Below are 24,835 nucleotides of genomic sequence, written 5' to 3'. Positions count from 1 at the left end.
TTTTTTGTTTTGTTTTGTTTTGACATGGGCAGGCACTAGGAATCGAACCCAGGTCTGAACTCTGCCACTGAGCCACTGCTGCCTGCCCTCTTTTCTTTTTAAGTGAAAAGTAAATTTGAGCAGAGAAAATACCTTAACATGCAAAAGTAGGTGCTTTTTCTATGTTTTATATCTGAAACAGGACTGAGAAAACTGGGCCCAAGGACAATTTGGCTATTTACTACTAACAGGTTTCTGAAACTCAATTTTTAAAGAAAAGTTTTCCTCTGACTATAGCACACCAAGAACACATTTGGAATTTTAATCAGCTATCATGGAAAAACATTACAAGACTTCCATTTCTTCTCAGTGCAATTTCCATCTGACCTCATTTTAAGTATATACTTAACTAATAAACATTCTGTTCTTTGTTCCCTCCTTTCTTTCTAATGGCAAACATGTCACCTGGAGTTCAGAACAGGGCTGGGAAATTCAATAGGGACGAGTATTATTCTTTAGAGTAACATAAAAATAGATGACTTTCTTCAAATGAGATGGTATTGTCCTTGACCCAAATAATTTCCTCATTACAATAAGACCTCACTAACTGAGGACAAAGTCAAAAGAGGGGAAGTACCCTTTAAATTTGTTTTTTTTAAAGAAAGAAACGGAAAAGTTTTATAAAAAACTTTTAGAAATTCAGTTTATTTCTTCTATTGTTTTTAAACACATGAATTATTATTGACAAATTGGGAAAGTGGAGTCAAGTTACAGGCCTTCCAAACTTTAGGAGATACTATGGTAAACAAGTAAAATTGTTTGTAATTACTAGATTGTTAGTTAAGTATTCCCATGAAGTACAAAGGAGTTTTATAAATGTCTAAGTACTGTGATAACCTTCATTCTAAAGAAAGCTATATTCTCCTTTATTGCAATCTTGATTGCTAAAAAGTTTTTTTAAACTGTTTCTTCATAGTGGTACAAAGAAAAACTTCAGTGCTAAACTTGTTAGATTGTCAAATTATGAAAGAGTCAAATCCAAAAGGTGTTTTAATTAGGAGACATGAATAGAAAAAAAAAAAAAACTTACCCAATATTTCTAATGTTAAATAAAGAAGAGAGCTCTGCGTGTTTTCAGCGTAAGTTTCCAGTTCTTGGATGTTTCGATATGCTTTGTCATCCAAATTTCTTTCCTACAGTCAAACAAAATGCAAATAAAGTCTCCTGAAACTGCCAATATTTTGTAAAGAAAAGGCAATATTTTTTGCCCTAAATAACTGAATAATGAAGAAAATTATTTAATATATAATGCTTAGTATTACAATAAGAAAAGATTAAAATAAAATTAAAGTTCTACATATTCAATACTTAGAAATCATCCTTCCAAATCATTCCTCAAGAATATCTCAATGTACAAAGCACCACAGACACAGGGTTAGTTTAATTTTTAATTCCTTGTAAAGTCCAAGATATCAAGAGAAATTGACTTTACTGAGCTCTTAATTACTTCAGACATTATCTTCTTAATCCTAACAATAAACCCAAGAGACAAGGAACTAATATTTTTCCATTTTGCGAATGAGGAAAATGGGGCACAGACACATGAATAAAAATGACCAAGGTCACAAACCCACACATTTTATCTCTAGATCTCATGCTCTTAATGAAGAAAAAGTGCCTAGAAAAAGAAAGGAGAGAAATAGTAATCACTAACTTCCATGGACCTGCCCCCCAAAAAAAGAAAACATGTTTAATAAAGAAACAGGACTGATTACCTTAACACGTTATTTTTAGGAAACAGAAAAATATACATATTAGAGTAAGATTCTTAGAGCAAAAAAATGCAAATCTTAGAGTAAACATGTTATAATAGCACATTTAAAAGACTATTGCCATCAAAAAAATTGTCCCCCAAAAGGCACATGAAGAGATGCTCAATGTCCCTGGCCATTAGAGAAATGCAAATCAAAACCACAATGAGATATCATCTCACACCCACCAGAATGGCCATTATCAACAAAACAAAAAATGACAAGTGCTGGAGAGGATGAAGAGAAAGAGGCACACTTATCCACTGTTGGTGGGAATGTCAAATGGTGCAACCACTGTGGAAGGCAATTTGGCGGTTCCTCAAAAAACTGAATATAGAATTGCCATACGACCCAGCAATACCATTGCTAGGTATCTACTCAAAGGACTTAAGAGCAAAGACACAAATGGACATTTGCACACCAATGTTTATAGCAGCATTATTTACAATTGCAAAGAGATGGAAACAGCCAAAATGTCCATCAACAGACGAGTGGCTAAACAAACTGTGGTATATACATATGATGGAATATTATGCAGCTTTAAGACAGAATAAACTTATGAAGCATGTAATAACATGGATGGACCTAGAGAACATTATGCTGAGTGAGACTAGCCAAAAACTAAAGGACAAATACTGTATGGTCCCACTGATGTGAACCGACATTAGAGAATAAACTTGGAATATGTCATTGGTAACAGAGACCATCAGGAGTTAGAAATAGGGTAAGATAATGGGTAATTGGAGCTGAAGGGATACAGACTGTGCAACAGGACTACATACAAAAACTCAAAAATGGACAGCACGATACTACCTAATTGTAATGTAATTATGTTAAAACACTGAATGAAGCTGCATCTGAGCTATAGTTTTTTAAATATATTTTTTGTATTTTTTATTTTTATTTTTTCTCTATATTATCATTTTATTTCTTTTTCTGTTGTCTTGCTATTTCTTTTTCTAAATCGATGCAAATGTGCTAAGAAATGATGATCATACATCTAAGTGATGATATTAAGAATTACTGATTGCATATGTAGAATGGAATGATTTCTAAATGCTGTTAATTTTTTTTTTAATTAATAAAAAAAAAAAAATTGTCCCCCCGCACCTTTCAAAATCAGGAAAAACTGGCACTGCAACAGCCCAATGTAAAAAAATATTGTTAGGTACTTTACTTCTTTTTTTGAGATATAATTCATATACCATAAAATTTACACATCTAGAGCATACAACTCAGTGGTTTTTGGTATATTCACAAAGCTGTACAAATAGCACCAATATCTAATTCCAGAACATTTTCACAACCTCAAAAAAGAAGCCCTGTACCCATTAAAGAGTCACTTCCCATCTCCCCTTCTCCTCAGTCCCTGGAAACCATTAATCACTTTTCATCTCTATGGGTTTTTTTACTCTGGATATTTCATATAAATAGAATCATAAAATATGTGGGTTTTGTGCCTGGTTTCCTTTAATTAACATAATGTTTTCAAGGTTCATCTATGTTTTAGGATGTATCGGTACTTCATTCCTTTTTATCAATGAAATTATGAATCATATTCCATTGTATGGATATACCACATTTTGTTTATCTTTTTATTGACTGATAGGCATCCAGGTTGTTTCCACTTTTCGTTATTGAATGCTGCTATGAACATTTGTTTACAAGTTTTACATGGACATCTGTGGTTTTTTTGTTTGTTTTTTGAACATCTGTTTTTATTTCTCCTGGATATAACTAAGAGTAAAACTGCTGGTATTTCACTAGTATATGGTAACTCTACGTTTAACTTTTTGAGTTACTACCAAACTGTTTTTCAGATGCACCATTTTATATTCCCACCAGCAATTTATGAAGGGCTCTAATTTCTCCATATTCTAACACTTGCTATTGCTTATATTTTTTATTTTTGTGGGGTCAGAGGTAATGTCCCCCACCTCTCATTTCTGATTTTATTTATTTGCATCATCTCTCTTTTTCTTTGTCAGTCTAGCTAAGGCTTGTTAATTTTATTGATCTTCCCAGAGAAACAACTTTTGATTTTACTGATTCTCTCTACTGCTGTTTTTTTCCCAATTTCATTTATTTCTGCTCTGGTATTTATTTCTTTCCTTCTGCTCACTTTGGATTAGTTTGTTGTTCTTTCTCTAGTTCCTTCAGGTGTTCATTTATGTCTTTGATGTTTGCTCTCTCTTCCTTCTTAATGTAGGCATTTAGGGCTATAAATTTCGCTCTCAGCACTACCTTCACTGTATCCCTTAAGTTTTTTAAAAATATTTTCTATTGTGAAATATAACATTTATGCAGAAAATGACAGATTTCAAAGGATATTTTAACACACAGTTACAGAACAAACTTCAAAGTATACTATGGGTTATAGTTCCACAATTTCAGGTATTTCCTTAAGCTCCTCTAATAACCTGAGGACTACCAAGAAATATCAATATAATGATTCAGTTGTCATACTCACTTGTTAAATCCTTTCTTCTCTGTTATAACTCTTTCCTCTCCTTTGATCCATCTCTCAATTTTTAGGGATACTTGGGCAATGACCACTGTAACTTCTTCACGTTGAAAAGGGGTGTCAACATTTGGGGTTGGGGGATGCAACCTGGCTAATGTTCTTGGTAAGATTGGTATCTCTGGGTTTCAGGGCTTCTCTGACATAGGAACAATTTTTCAGAAACCAAAAACAGTTTTCTGAAACCTAAAACTTCTGAATCATACTATACTTTAAAGCTCGTTCTATAACTACTTGTTAAAATACACTTTGAAATCTTTAATTTTCAGCATGTATGTTATACTTCACAACGACAAAATGTTATAAAAAGAAAACAAAAAAACACCTTATGGGATGCAGCAAAGGCAGTGCTGAGAGCGATAGTTTCAGGTTTCTGAAAAATAAACTGAGTGAAACTATTATACAGTCTCAGATAGAGCCTGGGGTACTCTTTAGGGTTTTCAGGAATACTATTGGTTGAGACTTATCCCGTAAGTTTTGATTTGTTGTGTTCTTGTTTTGATTCAAGGTATTTACTGATTTCTCTTACAATTTCTTTTCTAACCCACTAATTGTTTATAAGTATGTTGTTTAACATATATACTGGTGAATTTTTCAGTTTTCTACCTATTATTGACTTCCAGCTTCATTCCAGAGAAGGTGCTTTGTACAATGTCAATTTTTAAAATTTATTAAGACCTGTTTTGTGCCCGAACACATGTGGTCTATCCTGGAGAATGGCACTCAAGAAAAATGTATATCCTACTTTCTTTTTTTTTTTTTAATATTTTTATTGTAAACAACAAACAACCATACAAACATTCTTGACATAGTTCCAATCAATGGCTCACAATATCATCAAATAGTTATGCATTCATCACCATGATCATTATCATTTTTTTGAACACTTGCATCTCTCCAGCAAAAGAAAATAGAAAAAAGAAAACACTCATACATGCCATATCCCTAACCCCTCCCTCTCACTGACCACAAGTATTTCAATCTACTCAATTTATTTTAACCTTTGTTCCCCTATTAGTTTCTTTCTTTTTAAACTTTTTTTTTTTTTTTTTTTTATACATGGGCAGGCACTGGGAATCGAACCCGGGTCCTCTGGCATGGCAGGCAAGCATTCTTGCCAGCTGAGCCACCGCGGCCCACCCCTTTGTTTATTTCTTATCCATATTTTTTACTCTTCTGTCCATACCATAAATAAAAGAAGCATCAGACACAAGGTTTCCACAATCACACAGTCACAATGCAAAAGCTATATCATTACATAATCATCTTCAAGAAACACAGCTACTGGAACACAGTTCTACAGTTTCAGGTACTTTCCTCTAGCCACTCTAATACACCATAAACTAAAAAGGGGATATTAGATAATGTGTAAGAATAACCTCAGGATAACCTTTCGACTCTGTTGGAAATCTCTCAGCCACTGAAACTTCATTTTGTCTCATTTTTTCTCTCTTCCCCCTTTTGGTTGAGAAGGTTTTCTCAATTCCTTGATGTGGAGTCCCAGTTCATCCTAGGATTTCTGTCCCATGTTGCCAGGGAGGTATATACCCCTGGGAGTCACGTCCCACATAGAGGGGGGAAGGACAGTGATTTCGCCTGCCGTGTTGACTGAGAGATAAACCACATCTGAGCAACAAAAGAGGTTCGCTGGGGGTGACTCTTTGGCCTAATTTTAAGTAGGCTTAGCCTATCCTTTGCAGGAATAAGTTTCATAGGGGTAAACCCCAAGATTGCAGGCTCAGCCTATTGATTTGGTTATCCCTACCACCTGCAAGAATATCAGGAATTCTACAAATGGGAAAGCTGAATTTTTCCCCCTTTCTCCCCATTTCCCAAAGGGAACTTTGCAAATACTTCTCTATTCACTGTTCAACTCATTCTGGGATTTATTGGGGCATCACATTAACCTGGACAAACTAACAGAATCTCATGACCTAGTCAAGGTTCCATGTACTTATGGTGTACAATTGAACTGTCCATATAAGTTAAATTAGGAAATGTACTACTCAAAATACAAATTTTGCACCAAATAAACATTTCTTGCTTTAGTCTCACACTGAAGTTGAAGTTTTAAAATATGAATGAACATCTATTTTCAAAAACCCTGCAATATTGAGATTCCTTTGTTCTTCCACATGCAAAAACATTTTTTAATTTGTACATTTAGTCACTATCATCATACATTCTAGGCATTCCTAAATTATAAACTCTCAGTCTTTATCATCTATCTTTCTTTCTGTCTTTATATGTGCCCCCAACCCTTCTCCCTCTACCATTCTCACATTCAGCTTCATTCAGTGTACTCACATTATTGTACTGCAATCAGATAGTATTGTGCTATTCATTTCTGAATTTTTACAATCAGTCTTATTGCACAATCTGTATCCCTTCAGCACCAATTACCCAATCTCTACCCTATTTCTATCTCCTAATAACCTGAGCTCTTAACTAAAATTCTCCAAGTTCAATCATTAATGTTAGTCCATATCAGTGAGACTATACAGTATTTCTACTTTTGTTTCTGGCTAATTTCACTCACCATAACATCCTCAGGTTCCATCCACATTGCTACATGCTTCATGACTTTATTCTGTCTTACAGCTGCATAATATTCCATTGTATATACATACTACAGCTTGTCCAGCCACTCATTTATTGATAGACATTTGGGCTGTTTCCATCTCTTGCTTATTGTAAATAATACTGCTATAAATACTGGTTTGTAAATGTCTGTTTCTGTCCTTGCCCCCATGTCCTCTCAACAGATACCTAGCAATGGTATTGTTGGCTCATATGACAATTCTATATTTAGCTTCCTGGGGAACCACCAAATTGCCTTCCACAGTTGGTGGAACCAACAATGGACAAATATACCTCTTTCTCCACATCCTCTCTAGCAATGTCGTTTTCTGTTTTGTTTTTTTTTTTAATAATGGCTATTCTAGTGGGGGTCAGTTGATATCTCATTGTGACTTTGATTTGCATTGCCCTAATAGCCAGTGAAGTTGAGCATCTTTCATATGCCTTTTAGCCATTGGTATTTCCTCTTCTGAGAAGCGCCCATTGATGCTTTTGCCCATTTTTTAATTGGGTTGTCTTTTTGTTGTTGAGTTGAAGAATCTCTTTATATATTCTGGATACTAGACCCTTATCTGATAAGTAGTTTCCAAGTATTGTCTCACATTGTGTAGGCTGCCTTTTTACTTTCTTGATGAAGTTCTTTGATGCACAAAAGTATTTAATTTTGAGGAGTTTCCATGTATCTATTTCTTTCTTCAGTACTCCTGTTACAAGTTTTATAAGATATTTCCCTGCATTTTCTTCTAAAAGTTTTATGGTCTTAGATCAAATGTTTAGGTCTTTGATCTATTTTGAGTTAATTTTTGTATAAGCTGTGAGATACGGATCCTTTCATTCTTTTGCATGTGGATATCCAGTTCTCCAAGCACCATTTATTGAAGAGACTGCTCTGTCCCAGGTGAGTTGGCTTGACTGCCTTATCAAAGATCAATTGTCCATAAATGAGAGGGTCTATATCTGAACACTCTATTCAATTCCATTGGTCAGTATATCTATCTTTATGCCAGTACCATGCTGTTTTGACCTCTGCAGCTTCATAATACGCCTTGCAGCCAGGTAGTGTGAGACTTCCAACTTCATTTTTCTTCCTCAAGATATTTTTAGCTATTCAGGGCACGTTATCCTTTCAAATAAGTTTGGTTATTGGTTTTTCTATTTCTGCAAAGAAAGTTTTTGGGATTTTAATTGGCATTGCATTGAATCTATAAATGAATTTAGGTAGAACTGACATCTTAACTGTATTTAGTCCTCCAATCCATGAACATGATATGCCCTTCCATTTATTTAGGTCTTCCATGATTTCTTTTAGCAAATTCTTATAGTTTTCTTTGTATCCTAAGTTAAATTTATTTTTTCTTTTAGTTTTCTTTTGTATCCTTAGTTAAATTTATTCCTAAATATTTTATTCTTTTGATTGCAGTTGTAAATGGACTTTTTTTCTTGATTTCCTCCTCAGATTGCTCTTTACTAGTGTGTAGAAACATTACAGATTTTTGATTGTTGATCTTGTGCTCTGGTACTTTGCTGTACTCTTTATTAGCTCTAGTAGTTTTGCTGTGGATTTTGAGGGTTTTTCAACATATAATATCACATCATCTGCAAGCAGAGAGTTTTACTTTTTCCTTTCTAATCTGGATGCCTTTGTATTTCTTTTTCTTGTCTAATTGCTCTGGCTAGAACTTCTAACATGATATTGAACAACAATGGTGACAGTGGACATCCTTGTCTTGTTTCTAATCTTAGGGAGAAAGCTTTAAGTCTTTTCCCATTGAGGATAATGCTGGCTGTGGGTTTTTCATATATTCCCTTTATAATGTTGAGGAAGTTCCCTTCCATTCTTATCCTTTGAAGTGTTTTCATCAAGAAAAGGTTTTGAATTTTGTCAAATGCCTTTTCTGCATCAGTCGAGATGACCACGTGTTTTTTCTGCTTTGATCTGTTATATGGTGTAATACATTAATTGACTTTCTTACGTTGAACTATCCTTGCAAACCTGGGGTAAATTCCACTTGGTCATGTATAATTCTGTTAATATGCTGCTGGATTCGATTAGCAAGTATTTTGTTGAGGATTTTTGAATCTATATTCATCAGAAAGATTGGTCTGTAATTTTCTTTTCTTGTACTATCTTTTCTGATTTTGGTATGAGGGTGATGTTGGCTTCACAGAATGAGTTAAGTAGCCTTCCCTCCTCTTCAATTTTTTTGAAGAGTTTGAGCAGGATTGGTTCTCATTTTTCCTTGAATGCTTGGTAGAATTCACTTGTGAAGCCATCGGGTCCTGGATTTTTCTTTTTGGGGAGCTTCTTGATGACTGATTCAATTTCTTTACTTGTGATTGGTTTGTTGAAGTTGTCTAGTTCTTCTTGAATCAATATTGGTTGTTCATGCCTTTCTAGGAAGATGTCCATTTCATCTACATTGCCTAGCTTATTAGCATAAAGTTGCTCAAAGTATCCTCTCATTACCTCCTTTATTTCTAAAGGATCAGTGGCTATGTCTCCTCTTCCATTTCTGATTTTATTTATTTGCAACCTCTCTCTTTTTCCTTTTGTCAACCTTACAAAGGGTCCATCAATTTTATTGATTTTCTCAAAAAAACAACTTCTGTTTTGTTGATTTTCTTGATTGTTTTCATGTTCTCAATTTCATTTGTCTGCTCTAATCTTCATTATTTCTTTCCTTTTGCTTGCTTTGGGGTTAATTTGCTGTTCTTTCTCTAGTTCTTCCAAGGGAACAGTTAATTCCTCTATTTTTGCCCTTTCTTCTTTTTTGATATAGGCATTTAAGGTAATAAATTTCTAATAAATTTTGGTATGTTGTGTTTTCATTTTCATTTGCCTCAAGATATTTACTGATTTCTCTTGTAATTTCTTCCTTGACCCACTGGTTGTTTAAGAATGTGTTGTTTAGCCTCCATATATTTGTGAATTTTCTGACCCTTTGCCTGTTATTGATTTCCAACTCATTTATTATCCAAGAAAGTGTTTTGCATAATTTCAAACGTTTTACATTTGAGACTTACCTTGTGACCCAGCATATGGTTTATCCTTAAGAATGATCCATGAGCAGTTGAGAAAAAGGTGTATCCTGCTGTTGTGGGGTGTAATGTTCCATACTGTTAAGTCTAGTTCATATATTGTATTATTCAAATTCTATGGTTTTTTATTGATCCTCTGTCTAGAAGTTCTGTCCACTGATGAGAGTGGGGAATTGAAGTCTCCAACTATTATGGTAGATGTGTCGATTTCTCTATCACTGTTTTCAGCATTTGCCTCATGTATTTTGGAGCACAGTTGCTTGGTGCATAAATATTTATGATTGTCACGTCTTCTTGCTGAATTGCCCCTTTTATTAATACATAGTGTCCTTCTTTGTCTTTTCTAATTGTTTTACATTTGAAGTCCAATTTGCCAGATATTAGTATAGCTACTCCTGACCTTCTCTGATTGTTGTTCGCATGAAATATCTTTTCCTAACCTTTTACTTTTTACCTATGCTTGTCCTTGGGTCTAAAATGTCTCCTAGAGACGGCATATAGATGGGTCCTAAATTTTTTTTTAATTAATTAAAGAAAAAAAAGCAATTAACAAAACATTTAGAAATCATTTCATTCTACATACACAATCAGTAATCCTTAACATCATCACATAGATGCATGATCATCATTTCTTAGTACATTTGCATCGATTTAGGAAAAGAACTAGCAAAACAACAGAAAAAGATACAGAATGTTAGTATAGAGAAAAAAATTTAAAAAAATAGTAAAAAAAAAACGAAAAGCAAAAAGGAAAAAAAAAGACACGAACAAACAAACAAACAGACAAACAAAAAAAAAACCTATACCTCAGATGCAGCTTCATTCAGTGCTTTAACATGATTACTTTACAATTAGGTATAATTGTGCTGTCCATTTTTGAGTTTTTGTATCTAGTCCTGTTGCACAGTCTGTATCCCTTCAGCTCCAATTACCCATTATCTTACCCTGTTTCTAACTCCGGATGGTCTCTGTTACCAATGACATACTCCAAGTATATTCTCTAATGTCGGTTGACATCAGTGGGACCATACAGTATTTGTCCTTTAGTTTTCGGCTAGACTCACTCAGCATAATGTTCTCTAGGTCCATCCATGTTATTACATGCTTCATAAGTTTATTCTGTATTAAAGCTGCATAATATTCCATTGTATGTATATACCACAGTTTGTTTAGCCACTTGTCTGTTGATGGACATTTTGGCTGTTTCCATCTCTTGGCAATTGTAAATAACGCTGCTATAAACATTGGTGTGCAAATGTCCATTTGTGTCTCTGCTCTTAAGTCCTTTAAGTAGATACCTAGCAATGGTATTGCTGGGTCGTATGGCAATTCTATATTCAGTTTTTTGAGGAACCGCCAAACTGCCTTCCACAGTGGTTGCACCATTTGACATTCCCACCAACAGTGGATAAGTGTGCCTCTTTCTCCACATCCTCTCCAGCACTTGTCATTTTCTGTTTTGTTGATAATGGCCATTCTGGTGGGTGTGAGATGATATCTCATTGTGGTTTTGATTTGCATTTCTCTAATGGCCAGGGACATTGAGCATCTCTTCATGTGCCTTTTGGCCATTTGTATTTCCTCTTCTGAGAGGTGTCTGTTCAAGTCTTTTGCCCATTTTGTAATTGGGTTGGCTGTCTTTTTGTTGTTGAGTTGGACAATCTCTTTAAAAATTCTGGATACTAGACCTTTATCTGATATGTCGTTTCCAAATATTGTCTCCCATTGTGTAGGCTGTCTTTCTACTTTCTTGATGAAGTTCTTTGATGCACAAAAGTGTTTAATTTTGAGGAGTTCCTATTTCTTTCTTTCTTTCTTCAGTGCTCTTGCTTTAGGTTTAAGGTCCATAAATCACCTCCAATTGTTAAGTTTCATAAGATATCTCTCTACATTTTCCTCTAACTGTTTTATGGTCTTAGACCTAATGTTTAGATCTTTGACCCATTTTGAGTTAACTTTTGTTTAGGGTGTGAGATACGGGTCTTCTTTCATTCTTTTGGATATGGATATCCAGTTCTCTAGGCACCATTTATTGAAGAGACTGTTCTGTCCCAGGTGAGTTGGCTTGACTGCCTTATCAAAGATCAAATGTCCACAGATGAGAGGGTCTATATCTGAGCACTCTATTCGATTCCATTGGTCGATATATCTATCTTTACGCCAATACCATGCTGTTTTGACCACTGTGGCTTCATAATATGCCTTAAAGTCCGGCAGCGTGAGACCTCCAGCTTCGTTTTTTTTCCTCAAGATACTTTTAGCAATTCGGGGTACCCTGCCCTTCCAGATAAATTTGCTTATTGGTTTTTCTATTTCTGAAAAATAAGCTGTTGGGATTTTGATTGGTATTGCATTGAATCTGTAAATCAATTTAGGTAGGATTAACATCTTAACTATATTTAGTCTTCCAATCCATGAACACGGCATGCCCTTCCATCTATTTAGGTCTTCTGTGCTTTAACAGTTTTTTGTAGTTTTCTTTGTGTAGGTTTTTTGTCTCTTTAGTTAAATTTATTCCTAGGTATTTTATTCTTTTAGTTGCAATTGTAAATGAGATTCGTTTCTTGATTTCCCCCTCAGCTTGTTCATTACTAGTGTATAGAAATGCTACAGATTTTTGAATGTTGATCTTGTAACCTGCTACTTTGCTGTACTCATTTATTAACTCTAGTAGTTTTCTTGTGGATTTTTCCGGGTTTTCGACGTATAGTATCATATCGTCTGCAAACAGTGATAGTTTTACTTCTTCCTTTCCAATTTTGATGCCTTGTATTTCTTTTTCTTGTCTAATTGCTCTGGCTAGAACCTCCAACACAATGTTGAATAATAGTGGTGATAGTGGACATCCTTGTCTTGTTCCTGATCTTAGGGGGAAAGATTTCAATTTTTCCCCATTGAGGATGATATTAGCTGTGGGTTTTTCATATATTCCCTCTATCATTTTAAGGAAGTTCCCTTGTATTCCTATCTTTTGAAGTGTTTTCATCAGGAAAGGATGTTGAATCTTGTCAAATGCCTCCTCTACATCAATTGAGATGATCATGTGATTTTTCTGCTTTGATTTGTTGATATGGTGTATTACATTAATTGATTTTTTTATGTTGAACCATCCTTGAATACCTGGGAGGAATCCTACTTGGTCATGATGTATAATTCTTTTAATGTGCTGTTGGATACGATTTGCTAGATTTTTACTGAGAATTTTTGCATCTATATTCATTAGAGAGATTGGTCATTTTCTTTTTTTGTAATATCTTTGCCTGGTTTTGGTATGAGGGTGATGCTGGCTTCACAGAATGAATTAGGTAGCTTTCCCTCCACTTCGATTTTTTGAAGAGTTTGAGGAGAGTTGGTACTAATTCTTTCTGGAATGTTTGATAGAACTCATATGTGAAGCGTCTGGTCCTGGACTTTTCTTTTTAGGAAGCTTTTGAATGACTGATTCAATTTCTTTACTTGTGATTGGTTTGTTGAGGTCAACTATTTCTTCTTGAGTCAAAGTTGATTGTTCATGTCTTTCCAGGAACCCGTTCATTTCATCTACATTGTTGTATTTATTAGCGTAAACTTGTTCATAGTATCCTGTTATTACCTCCTTTATTTCTGTGAGGTCAGTGGTTATGTCTCCTCTTCCATTTCTGATCTTATTTATTTGCATTCTCTCTCTTCTTCTTTTTGTCAATCTTGATAAGGGCCCATCAATCTTACTGATTTTCTCATAGAACCAAATCTAGTCTTATTGATTTTCTCTATTGTTTTCATGTTTTCAATTTCATTTATTTCTGCTCTAACCTTTGTTATTTCTTTCCTTTTGCTTGCTTTGGAGTTAGTTTGCTGTTCTTTCTCCAGTTCTTCCAAGTGGACAGTTAATTCCTGCATTTTTGCCTTTTCTTCTTTTCTGATATAGGCATTTAGGGCAATAAATTTCCCTCTTAGCACTGCGTTTGCTGCGTCCCACAGGTTTTGATATGTTGTGTTTTTGTTTTCATTCGCCTCGAGATATTTACTAATTTCTCTTGCAATTTCTTCCTTGACCCACTCCCTGTTTAAGAGTGTGTTCTTGAGGCCCAGCGTTCCCGCCCCCGCGCGGGGCATGAGCCGCTCCGCCCGCCAAAGCTGTCCTCGCACCCGCCGCCATGTCTGTCACGGTCGAGCTGGAGTTCGAGGAACTGGACGCCCAGAGTCGCTGGCAGCAGCTGTACTTGAATATCTGAAGGACCTTCCGGAGAAGATGGCGGCTTAGTAAGACGCGCGGGTCTTAGTTCCTCCTCCAGAAAAGCAACTAAAGAAACAGAAACAAAACGTAACAGCTCCCGGAGCCACGACAGAAACCAAAAAGACAGCGTACCCCATTCTGGAACGGCTGAACGGGCAGGGAGAATCCGCTGCGGTGAGATACCCGAGGGGCACGCGTTTTGCCGGCCGGGGCGGCTGGCGACTGGGGTCCCCTCCACGCACGTGGCTCCCCGGTCTGACTGGGAACGTTGGATAGCGGGGCCCTCCACCACGCTTGGTGTCTTGGGCCAGTTGGGCAATTTGGACCGGCACTCCCCCAAGCCGCGGCGGCCGGTGATCCCCCACCCACACGCGGTTTCCCGGGCCGACTGTGAGATTTGGATTGGCAAGTTAAAGGAGACACAGCATCTTTTACTGGTGGGACCCTCAGACAGACGAGCGCCACGAGCACCACCTACTGGGCAGGAAAAGAAAAACAGAGCCCAGAGATTTCACAGAAAAACCTTTCAACCAGCCGGGTCCCACACCCAGGGAAATCTGATCAAATGCCCAGACACCAGCAGAAAATAATGGATGACGCTCGGAAAATTGAAGATATGGCTCATTCAAAGGAACAAACCAATAGTTCAAATGAGATACAGGAGCTGAGACAACTAATCCTGAATATACGAACAGAAATGGAAAAACTCTTCAAAAACCAAATCAATAAACTGAGGGAGGACATGAAGAAGACATGGGCTGAACAAAAAGAAGAAATAGAAAATCTGAAAAGACAAATCACAGAACTTATGGGAGTGAAGGACAAAGAAGAAAAAATAGAAAAAACAATGGATACCTACAATGGTAGATCTAAAGAGACAGAAGCTACAATTAGTGAACTGGAGGATGGAACATCTGAATTCCAAAAAGAAACAGAAACTATAGGGAAAAGAATGGAAAAACTTGAGCAGGGGATCAGGGAACTGAATGATAATATGAAGCGCACAAATATACGTGTTGTGGGTGTCCCAGAAGGAGAACAGAAGGGAAAAGGAGGAGAAAAACTAATGGAGGAAATTATCACTGAAAATTTCCCAACTCTTATGAAAGACCTAAATTTACAGATCCAAGAAGTGCAGCGCACCCCAAAGAGAATAGACCCAAATAGGCGTTCTCCAAGACACTTACTAGTTAGAATGACACAGGTCAAAGAGAAAGAGAGGATCTTGAAAGCAGCAAGAGAAAAACAATCTGTCACATACAAGGGAAACCCAATAAGACTATGTGTAGATTTCTCAGCAGAAACCATGGAAGCTAGAAGACAGTGGGATGATATATTTAAATTACTAAAAGAGAAAAACTGCCAACCAAGACTTCTATATCCAGCAAAATTGTCCTTCAAAAATGAGGGAGAAATCAAAACATTCTCAGACAAAAAGTCACTGAGAGAATTTGTGACCAAGAGACCAGCTCTGCAAGAAATACTAAAGGGAGCACTAGAGTCAGATACGAAAAGACAGAAGAGAGAGGTATGGAGTAAAGTGTAGAAAGAAGGAAAATCAGATATGATATATATAATACAAAAGCCAAAATGGTAGAGGAAAATATTATCCAAACAGTAATAACACTAAAAGTTAATGGACTGAATTTCCCAATCAAAAGACATAGAATGGCAGAATGGATTACGACCCAGCAATACCACTGCTAGGTATCTACTCAAAGGACTTAAGGGCAAAGACACAGACGGACATTTGCACACCAGTGTTTACAGCAGCATTATCTACAATTGCAAAGAGATGGAAACAGCCAAAATGTCCATCAACAGACGAGTGGCTAAACAAACTGTGGTATATACCTACGATGGAATATTATGCAGCTTTAAGACAGACTAAACTTATGAAGCATGTAATAACATGGATGGACCTAGAGAACATTATGCTGAGTGAGCCTAGCCAAAAACTAAAGGACAAGTACTGTATGGTCCCACTGATGTGAACCGACATTCGAGAATCAGCTTGGAATATATCATTGGTAACAGAGACCAGCAGGAGTTAGAAACAGGGTAAGATAATGGGTAATTGGAGCTGAAGGGATACAGACTGTGCAACAGGACTAGGTACAAAAACTCAAAAATGGACAGCACAATAATACCTACGTGTAATGTAACTATGTTGGAACACTGAATGAAGCTGCACCTGAAATATAGTTTTTTGTTTGTTTGTTTGTTTGTATCTTTTGTTTTTGTTTTTTCTTTTTCCTTTTTTATATATATATTTTTTTTATTAGTATTATTATCTTAATTCTCTTCTCTATATTAACATTCTATATCTTTTTCTGCTGTTTTGCTAGTTCTTTTCCTAAATCGATGCAAATGTACTAAGAAATGATGATCATACATCTATGTGATGATACTAAGAATTACTGAGTACATGTGTAGAATGGAATGATTTCTAAATGTTGTATTAATTTTTCTTTTTTTTGATTAATAAAAAAAAAATTTAAAAAAAAGTGTGTTCTTGAGCCTCCACGTATTTGTGAATTTTCTGGCACTCCGCCTATTATTGATTTCCAACTTCATTCCTTTATGATCCGAGAAAGTGTTGTGTATGATTTCAATCTTTTTAAATTTGTTAAGACTTGCTTTGTGACCCAGCATATGGTCTATCTTTGAGAATGATCCATGAGCACTTGAGAAAAAGGTGTATCCTGCTGTTGTGGGATGTAATGTCCTATAAATGTCTGTTAAGTCTAGCTCATTTATAGTAATATTCAGATTCTCTATTTCTTTATTGATCCTCTGTCTAGATGTTCTGTCCATTGATGAGAGTGGTGAATTGAAGTCTCCAACTATTATGGTATGTGTCTATTTCCCTTTTCAGTGTTTGCAGTGTACTCCTCACGTATTTTGGGGCATTCTGGTTCGGTACATAAATATTTATGATTGTTATGTCTTCTTGTTTAATTGTTCCTTTTATTAGTAGATAGTGTCCTTCTTTGTCTCTTTTAACTGTTTTACATTTGAAGTCTAATTTGTTGGGTATTAGTATAGCTACTCCTGCTCTTTTCCGGTTGTTATTTGCATGAAATACTTTTTCCCAACCTTTCACTTTCAACCTATGTTTATCTTTGTGTCTAAGATGTGTTTCCTGTAGACAGCATATAGAAGGATCCTGTTTTTTAATCCATTCTGCCAGTCTATGTCTTTTGATTGGGGAATTCAGTCCATTAACATTTAGTGTTATTACTGTTTGGATAATATTTTCCTCTAACATTTTGCCTTTGTATTATATATATATCATATCTGATTTTCCTTCTTTCTACACTCTTCTCCATACCTCTCTCTTCTGTCTTTTCGTATCTGACTCTAGTGCTTCCTTTAGTATTTCTTGCAGAGCTGGTCTCTTGGTCACAAATTCTCTCAGTGACTTTTTGTCTGAGAATGTTTTAATTTCTCCCTCATTTTTGAAGGACAATTTTGCTGGATATAGAAGTCTTGGTTGGCAGTTTTTCTCTTTTAGTAATTTAAATATATCATCCCACTGTCTTCTAGCTTCCATGGTTTCTGCTGAGAAATCTACACATAGTCTTATTGGGTTTCCCTTGTATGTGACAGATTGTTTTTCTCTTGCTGCTTTCAAGATCCTCTCTTTCTCTTTGACCTGTGTCATTCTAACTAGTTTAAGTGTCTTGGAGAACGCCCATTTGGGTCTAATCTCTTTGGGGTGCGCTGCACTTCTTGGATCTATAATTTTAGGTCTTTCATAAGAGTTGGGAAATTTTCAGTGATAATTTCTTCCATTAGTTTTTCTCCTCCTTTTCCCTTCTCTTCTCCTTCTGGGACACCCACAACACGTATATTTGTGCGCTTCATATTGTCATTCAGTTCCCTGATCCCCTGTTCAAATTTTTCCATTCTTTTCCCTATAGTTTCTGTTTCTTTTTGGAATTCAGATGTGCTATCCTCCAATTCACTAATTCTAGCTTCTGTCTCTTTAAATCTACCATTGTAGGTATCCATTGTTTTTTCCATGTTTTATACTTTGTCCTTCACTCCCATAAGTTCTGTGATTTGTTTTTTCAGTTTTTCTATTTCTTCTTTTTGTTCAGCCCATGTCTTCTTCATGTCCTCCCTCAATTTATCGATTTGGTTTTTGAAGAGGTTTTCCATTTCTGTTCGTATATTCAGCATTAGTTGTCTCAGCTCCTGTTTATCTCATTTGAACTATTGGTTTGTTCCTTTGAATGGGCCATATCTTCAATTTTCTGAGCGTGATCCATTATCTTCTGCTGGCATCTGGGCATTTAATCAGATTTCCCTGGGTGTGAGACCCAGCAGGTTGAAAGACTTTTCTGTGAAATCTCTGGGCTCTGTTTTTCTTATTCTGCCCAGTAGGTGGCGCTTGTGGCGCTCATCTGTCTGCGGGTCCACCAGTAAAAGATGCTGTGGCTCCTTTAACTTTGGAAAACTCTCACTGTAGGGGGGGGATCACCAGCCGAAGCGGCTTGGGGGAGTGCCAATCCGAATCTCCCAGCCGGCCCAGGGATCCGCGCGTGGGTAGGGTCGCTGGCCTCCGCAGCTTGGGGGAGTGCCTGTCCAAATTTCCCAGCCGGCCCGGGGCGCCAAGCGTGGTGGGGGGGCGCCGGCCTCCGCGGCTTGGGGGAGCGCCTGTCCAATTTTCCCAGCCGGCCCGGGGCGCCAAGCGTGGTGGGGGGGCGCCGACCTCCAAGGCTTGGGGGAGCGCCTGTCCAAATTTCCCAGCCAGCCCAGGGCGCCAAGCGTGGCAGGGGGGCGCCAGCCACTGCGGCTTGGGGGAGTGCCTATCCACCATTCCCAGCCGGACCGGGAAGCCACGTGTTTGGAAGGGACCCCGGTCGCCGTTTTCCGCGACTTGGGGATCTCCGATCCAATTCTCCCAGCTGGTCCGGGGGGCTGCGCGTGGCGGGGGGGCGCCAGCTGCCGCGGCTTTAGGGGACCGCCTGTCCAATTCTCCCAGCCAGCCCGGGAAGGAGGGAAGGAAGGACTCCGGCCGCCTGCCGCCCTGGCCTGGGGAAGCCCGCGCCCCTCGGCAATCTCACCGGAGCGGGTTCTCCCAGCCAGTCAGCCGTTCCAGAATGGGGTACGCTGTCTTCTTGGTCTCTGTCGTGGCTCCGGGAGCTGTTCTGTATCGTTTCTACTTCCCTAGTAGCCGTTCTGGAGGAGGAACTAAGACCCGCGTGTCTTACTAAGCCGTCATCTTCTCCGGAAGTCAGATGGGTCCTATTTTTAATCCATTCTGTTAGTCTATGTCTTTTGATTGGGGGAGTTTAATCTATTAACATTTAGTGTTATTACTGTAAAGGGAGTACTCTCTTCTACTATTTTGCCTTTTGGATTTGATGTCATACCTAATTTTTTCTCTTTTTATATTTACTAATAGTCTTCATTTCTACACTCTTCTCTACACCTCTCTCTCCTGTCTTTTCTTATCTGCCTCTAATGCTCCCTTTAGTATTTCTTGCAGAACCTGTCTCCTGGTCACAAATTCTCTCGGTGATTTTTTGTCTGAAAATGTTTTAATTTCCCCCTCAATTTTTGAAGGACAATTTTACTGGATATAGAATTCTTGATTGGTAATTTTCCTCTTTTAGGATCTTAAATATATCTTAACCACCGTCTTCTCGCCTCCATGGTTTCTACTGAGAACTCTACATATAGTCTTATTGGGCTTCCCTTGAATGTGATGCTTTTCTGTTGCTGCTTTCAAAATTCTCCCTTTCTCTTTGACATCGAAAGTCTGATTAGTAAGTGTCTTGGAGTATGTTTATTTGGATCTATTCTGTTTGGGGTACACTGTACTTCTTGAATCTGTAATTTTATGTCTTTCATAAGAGATGGGAAATTTTAAGAGATAATTTCCTCCATTAGTCTTTCTCCTCCTTTTCCCTTCTCTTCTCCTTCTGGGATACCCACAACACATATATTCATGTGCTTCATGTTATCATTCAATTACCTTAGTCCACTTCATGTTGTCATTCATGTTGTCTTTCCCTTTCAACCTAAACAATGCCCTTTAGCAATTCTTGTAGGACAAGTCTTTTGGTAATTAACTCTCAGTTTTTGTTTATCTGTGAATGTCTTAAACACTCCCTCTTTTGTTTGGGGGCAGGGGGTACATGGTCCAGGAATCAAACCCAGGCCTCCTGCATGTAAGGCAAACATTCTACTATTGAACCACCCATGAACCCAATGCTCCCTCTTTTTTTGTTTTTGTTTTATAGGAATGCTTCTGCTTGGTTTTATTTATTTTAACAGCTTCATTGAGGTATAACTGACATACAACAAACTGCACATATTTTAAAAGGTACAACTTATAAGGTTTTTTGTTTTAATTTTTATTAATAAAACCAATCAACATACAATACGAACATTCTTTTTTATCACATAGTTGTACATTCATTGCTCCCTCTTTTTTGAAGGACGGTTTTGCCAGATAAAGAATTTTTGACTGGCAGCTTTTCAGTATCTTAAATATATCATGCTATTGCTTTCTCACCTTCATGGTTTCTAATGAGAAATTAACACTTAGTATTATTAAGGTTCCTTTGTATGTGACATATTGCTTTTCTCTTTCTGCTTTCAAAATCTCTACTTTGACATTTGACATTTTGATTAGTATATGTCTTGAAGCAGGTCCATTAGGGATTATCCTACAGTATGTTGTACTTCTTGGACATGTATATTTATGTCTTTCATAAGAATCAGGAACTTATCAGCCATTATTTCCTCAAATACTCTTTCTGTTCCATTTCTCCTTAATCTCATATCTGGGACTCCCATGATAGGTTGGTGAACTTCATGCTGTCACAGGTCCCTCGGACCATGGCTCAGTTTTTTCTATTCTCTTCTCTACCTGTTTTTTTGACTATATGATTTAAATTGTCCTGTCTCCTAGTTCACTGATTCTTTTTTCTCCCTGTTTAAATCTGCTGCTGTAAACTTCTAGTGTATTTTTAATCTCCATTATTGTGCTTTTCAGCCCCATGATTCATGTTTCTTTTTAAACTTTCTAGATCTTCTTTTCGTTCACACATTTTTTTTTTTTTTTTTTTTTTTGGTATGCTGTATGGCAGGGGTCATATTTCATTATTTTTCCAAGTGACTATCTCCCTTTTGCAGCACCATTTGTTGAATTTTTGTTCGGTTGGGTTTTTTTGTTTGTTTGCTTGCTTGTTGGTTTGTTTGGGAAATGCATGGAATTGAACCTGTGTCTCCTGCATGCAGGCAAGAATTTTACCACTGAATTATCCTTGTACCTGACACATTGTCTTAATATCCTTTAGCTCTGTATCCATATTTACTGTATTTCTAGCCATATTTTATTTCAACTCCTTGATTTAGGAGATTTGTTTGAACTTCTTTGATAGTTGCATCTCAGTTTTTCCTTCCTGCCTAATGTTTTATTATAAATTGGCTACATGTTAAGGCTCTTCTCTGATGCTTGGTCCAGCTTCTACTGAACTTTTAGAACAGCCATATTAACTGCTTGGCTTTTCTCAGGTCTTCCTCACTTGTTTCTTGTCCTGGATATATGGTCCGCCTTTTAGATTGCTCTTTTATGTGCAATTGTTTTACTTCCAGGAAAAGGCTTCTTTTCCTCAGTTTCTTCTCTGGAAGTCCTGGGCTGTTTCTGATTGATTTAGTACAGACTTTCCTCCCCAGTTCCTATGATTTGCTTAACTGCTCTCCCTCCCACCCACAGTGAAGTGCTCTAGCAATTAGAGACTGGGGTTGGATGTGTGTACTGCTTATCAACAGTTCCACTGTAAGTCCTTCTTTGTTTCCACATTAGGATATCCTACCTCAGGAAGCCAGATGAAGTCAGCATTCAAAAAATGCCCATTTTGTTTTAGGTGCTCCAACAATCAGAGACTGAGTTGAGTATGTGCACCTCTTGCCAACAGTTCCATCAAAGATCTCTTTTGTTTCCTGGGAGCACTTTCATAGACAAATGCTTGCCAACCATCTGGGTTCTGCCTTGGGTCTATGTGGCCTTGGATCCTCTGTCTGAATGTGCATGGGGTTCTAATCTGCTGCCTTAAGTGATTTTGTGGTCTACAATCATGGCAGGAGGTACACTGGCAAGAGTGCTGCCACTGTGTGTTCCTTAAGCCACCAAAGGCCAAGTGAGAGGGAGAGGTCTTGACTAGCAGGTCTGAGTCACAGGTCTCCTACCTTCTTTTTTGGTGGATTTTTTTCCCCCATCAATTCAGTACTTATGGAGTACTTCTCCAGTCTCTATCATCCTCCACAGTTTCGAGCAAGTGGGATTTGTCCTTTTATTAGTTGTTTCTGAGTGTAGACTTTGCCGGGAGATGTCTTATGTCATCATCTTGATGATGTCACTCTGAGCATTTTTTTAAAGTGTTTTAATCTTTATTCATCTTATATTGGCTTCTTATTATTTTCACTATAGCCTCAAACTGATTAACAGAGTGTATGCAAATTAAGTAAATATAAATTTTCATGACAATAGTATGTAATAAATATCAGGTCAATGAGGACACTGAGCCAACAATGCATCAAAAAGATTATACAATATGGCAAAGGTCACAGAACAATCTGCAGGTTTGGTTGAAACTAGACAACATTTCTAAGAACTTAGTATAATATTCCATTCACTAGATCCATTAGAATTTCCTTATTCCCTTCATTATGTGAACACAGATATAAGTACTATCATGTGCATAAATGGGGGTATATGGCTAATAGTAAAGGTTGATAATATTAAAGTTATTAATTTTTTAAGGTATGATGGTATTATGGTTGTGGTTTTTTAAAGTCCTTATATTTTCAATATGCAAATATATTTACAGATCAAATTATATGATGTCTGGGATTTATTTTAAAACAATCCAGTGGGGGTTGGGAGAGGGGTGGATAAAATATATATCAAACAAGACTGCACAAGTTTTGATAATCATTAAAGCTAGGCAACAAATACATGAAAGTATATTGCAGTATGCTCTCTGCTTTTGTATAAGTCTGAAAATTTATATTAAAATGAAGAAAAACAGTAGAGTGTAGATGTGCACATCCCCTTGTCCAGGGCCTGCCTCCACCTGTCTATCTCAAAGTGAGGGTGCAGGGAACTGCAGAGGATGGTGTGCCAGGATGGAGTACAGATAAATCAGCATAGTTCTCTAAAAGTTTCCTTCTTATAAAATATTAATATGCTATAACATTTCCTTCCTGAAGATTAGCTTAAGGATTAAAAAAATAAAAATTAAGACTTGAGCAATTATACTTACTCTTTCATCAATGATTTTCATAAGCCATCTTTTAGTCAGATTATGTCTTTTGACAGCCTAAAAAAACAAGAGTGTTGCAAGTCTTTAAAAAGTACTAGTAATGATTTCTGCAGATCTGAATAAAATAAACAAACTAACTCATCACCAGATGTTTAAAAAAAAAATCTGGAAAAAAAGAACGTCCCTAGAAAACATCTCAAAACACTTCCAAGTAAAGATAATATTTCAATACTTTTCCACTAATCTGACTTATTTTCCTGTATCATTTAGTTATTTAATGATTCCACTTCCAAAGCAAAACAAAAATTCAAAACCAGTTTTTCTATTATATGATATATCCTGATTTCTTTATGCTTACTTCACTCAAACTTTTTTCTAGAGGATAAAGATATTCTATTTAAAAATATCCACTTCTCAAAAAAATGAAACATGAAACTCAAAAGTAAACAATCTTGGCAAGGAAAGATATTTCAGTAGGAAAGAACACACCTGCTGTATTTTAATACCAATCCTCTCTAAAAGAGCCAGGGCTCCTTAGAGAAATGGATTATTCTAGAAGTAGGGCAGGAGAGGCTGAAGATGATCCTAGAATATCTTCTTGAACCAGATTATAAGGAAGTGCTCAAAAAATGATTAAGTGGGCTGGGGAGCATGTCATAAGGACAAAAAAGCCTGTCTGAAAGGGCTCCCAGTGTCCAAATCTGGGACAATTTGAACATGAAAATAATTAAAGTAATAAAAGGGGAAAAAAGGAATTCATACCAATAATCAATAAACTAAATAAAGTAGAAAGGAGGCTCTTGCTGAGTATCAACTGGTAAATGTAGACAACGTGCTAGAGCCAGGAAATTATCATTTTGTAACCATAATAATACAGATTGAATCAGATAAGAATCATGAATGGATGCTAAATTGAAGGGGAAATTTTGATGAGGAGCAGGATATTTGTATGGTCTTAAAAGTGTCTTCCCATAGATAGTTTATTAGTTGCAAGGGGAATTATAATTATACAGTAGAAAAACTAGACAGCATCTTGAATGAGTGATCAAAATTAAAATTAATAATCAAAATTAAAATTAAAAATTAACAATGCCAATAAAATACAGACGGACAAAGTGTACCTCCAGATGTTATACACCCTGAGAAGGACACATCACCTACGCAGTATTCCAGTAAAAAACCCATAACCTGAATCTAATCATGAGAAAACAAATTCAAAATGAGGAATGTTCTATTTTAAAAAGTGGGACAACTGACAATGGAAAATTAGATAAAAGTGCTGCATCAAAGTTAAAATTACCGAAGTCAATAGCAGGTTCTATTTACATGAGAATACCCTATTCTTAGGAAATAATTCACTGAAGCTGCATTTAGGGACAAAAGGTAAAAGTCCATGGTATTA

At 36.8% G+C, this 24,835-nt stretch overlaps 1 protein-coding gene across 9 annotated transcripts in view; it reads right to left on the bottom strand.

Moving 5' to 3' along the window:
* NDUFAF6 (NADH:ubiquinone oxidoreductase complex assembly factor 6) overlaps window positions 1–24,835 on the bottom strand; it is a 253,614-nt gene that overhangs the window by 44,584 nt on the left and 184,195 nt on the right. For all 9 annotated transcript variants that reach the window (XR_013178341.1, XM_077167255.1, XM_077167256.1 and 6 more), the window contains 2 exons: window positions 23,434–23,490; window positions 1,070–1,172 (listed from right to left, as the gene is read on the bottom strand). Coding sequence is in view for 8 of the 9 variants with exons in the window: in XM_077167255.1 (XP_077023370.1) it covers window positions 1,070–1,172; window positions 23,434–23,490 (160 nt within the window). In the remaining variant the exon portion in view is untranslated. The remainder of the gene's footprint in view (window positions 1–1,069; window positions 1,173–23,433; window positions 23,491–24,835) is intronic.

Source organism: Tamandua tetradactyla, chromosome 6, assembly GCF_023851605.1.
Source record: "Tamandua tetradactyla isolate mTamTet1 chromosome 6, mTamTet1.pri, whole genome shotgun sequence".
NCBI classification, from domain to species: Eukaryota; Metazoa; Chordata; class Mammalia; order Pilosa; family Myrmecophagidae; genus Tamandua; species Tamandua tetradactyla.
This window is presented reverse-complemented; position numbering and strand designations above follow the sequence as displayed.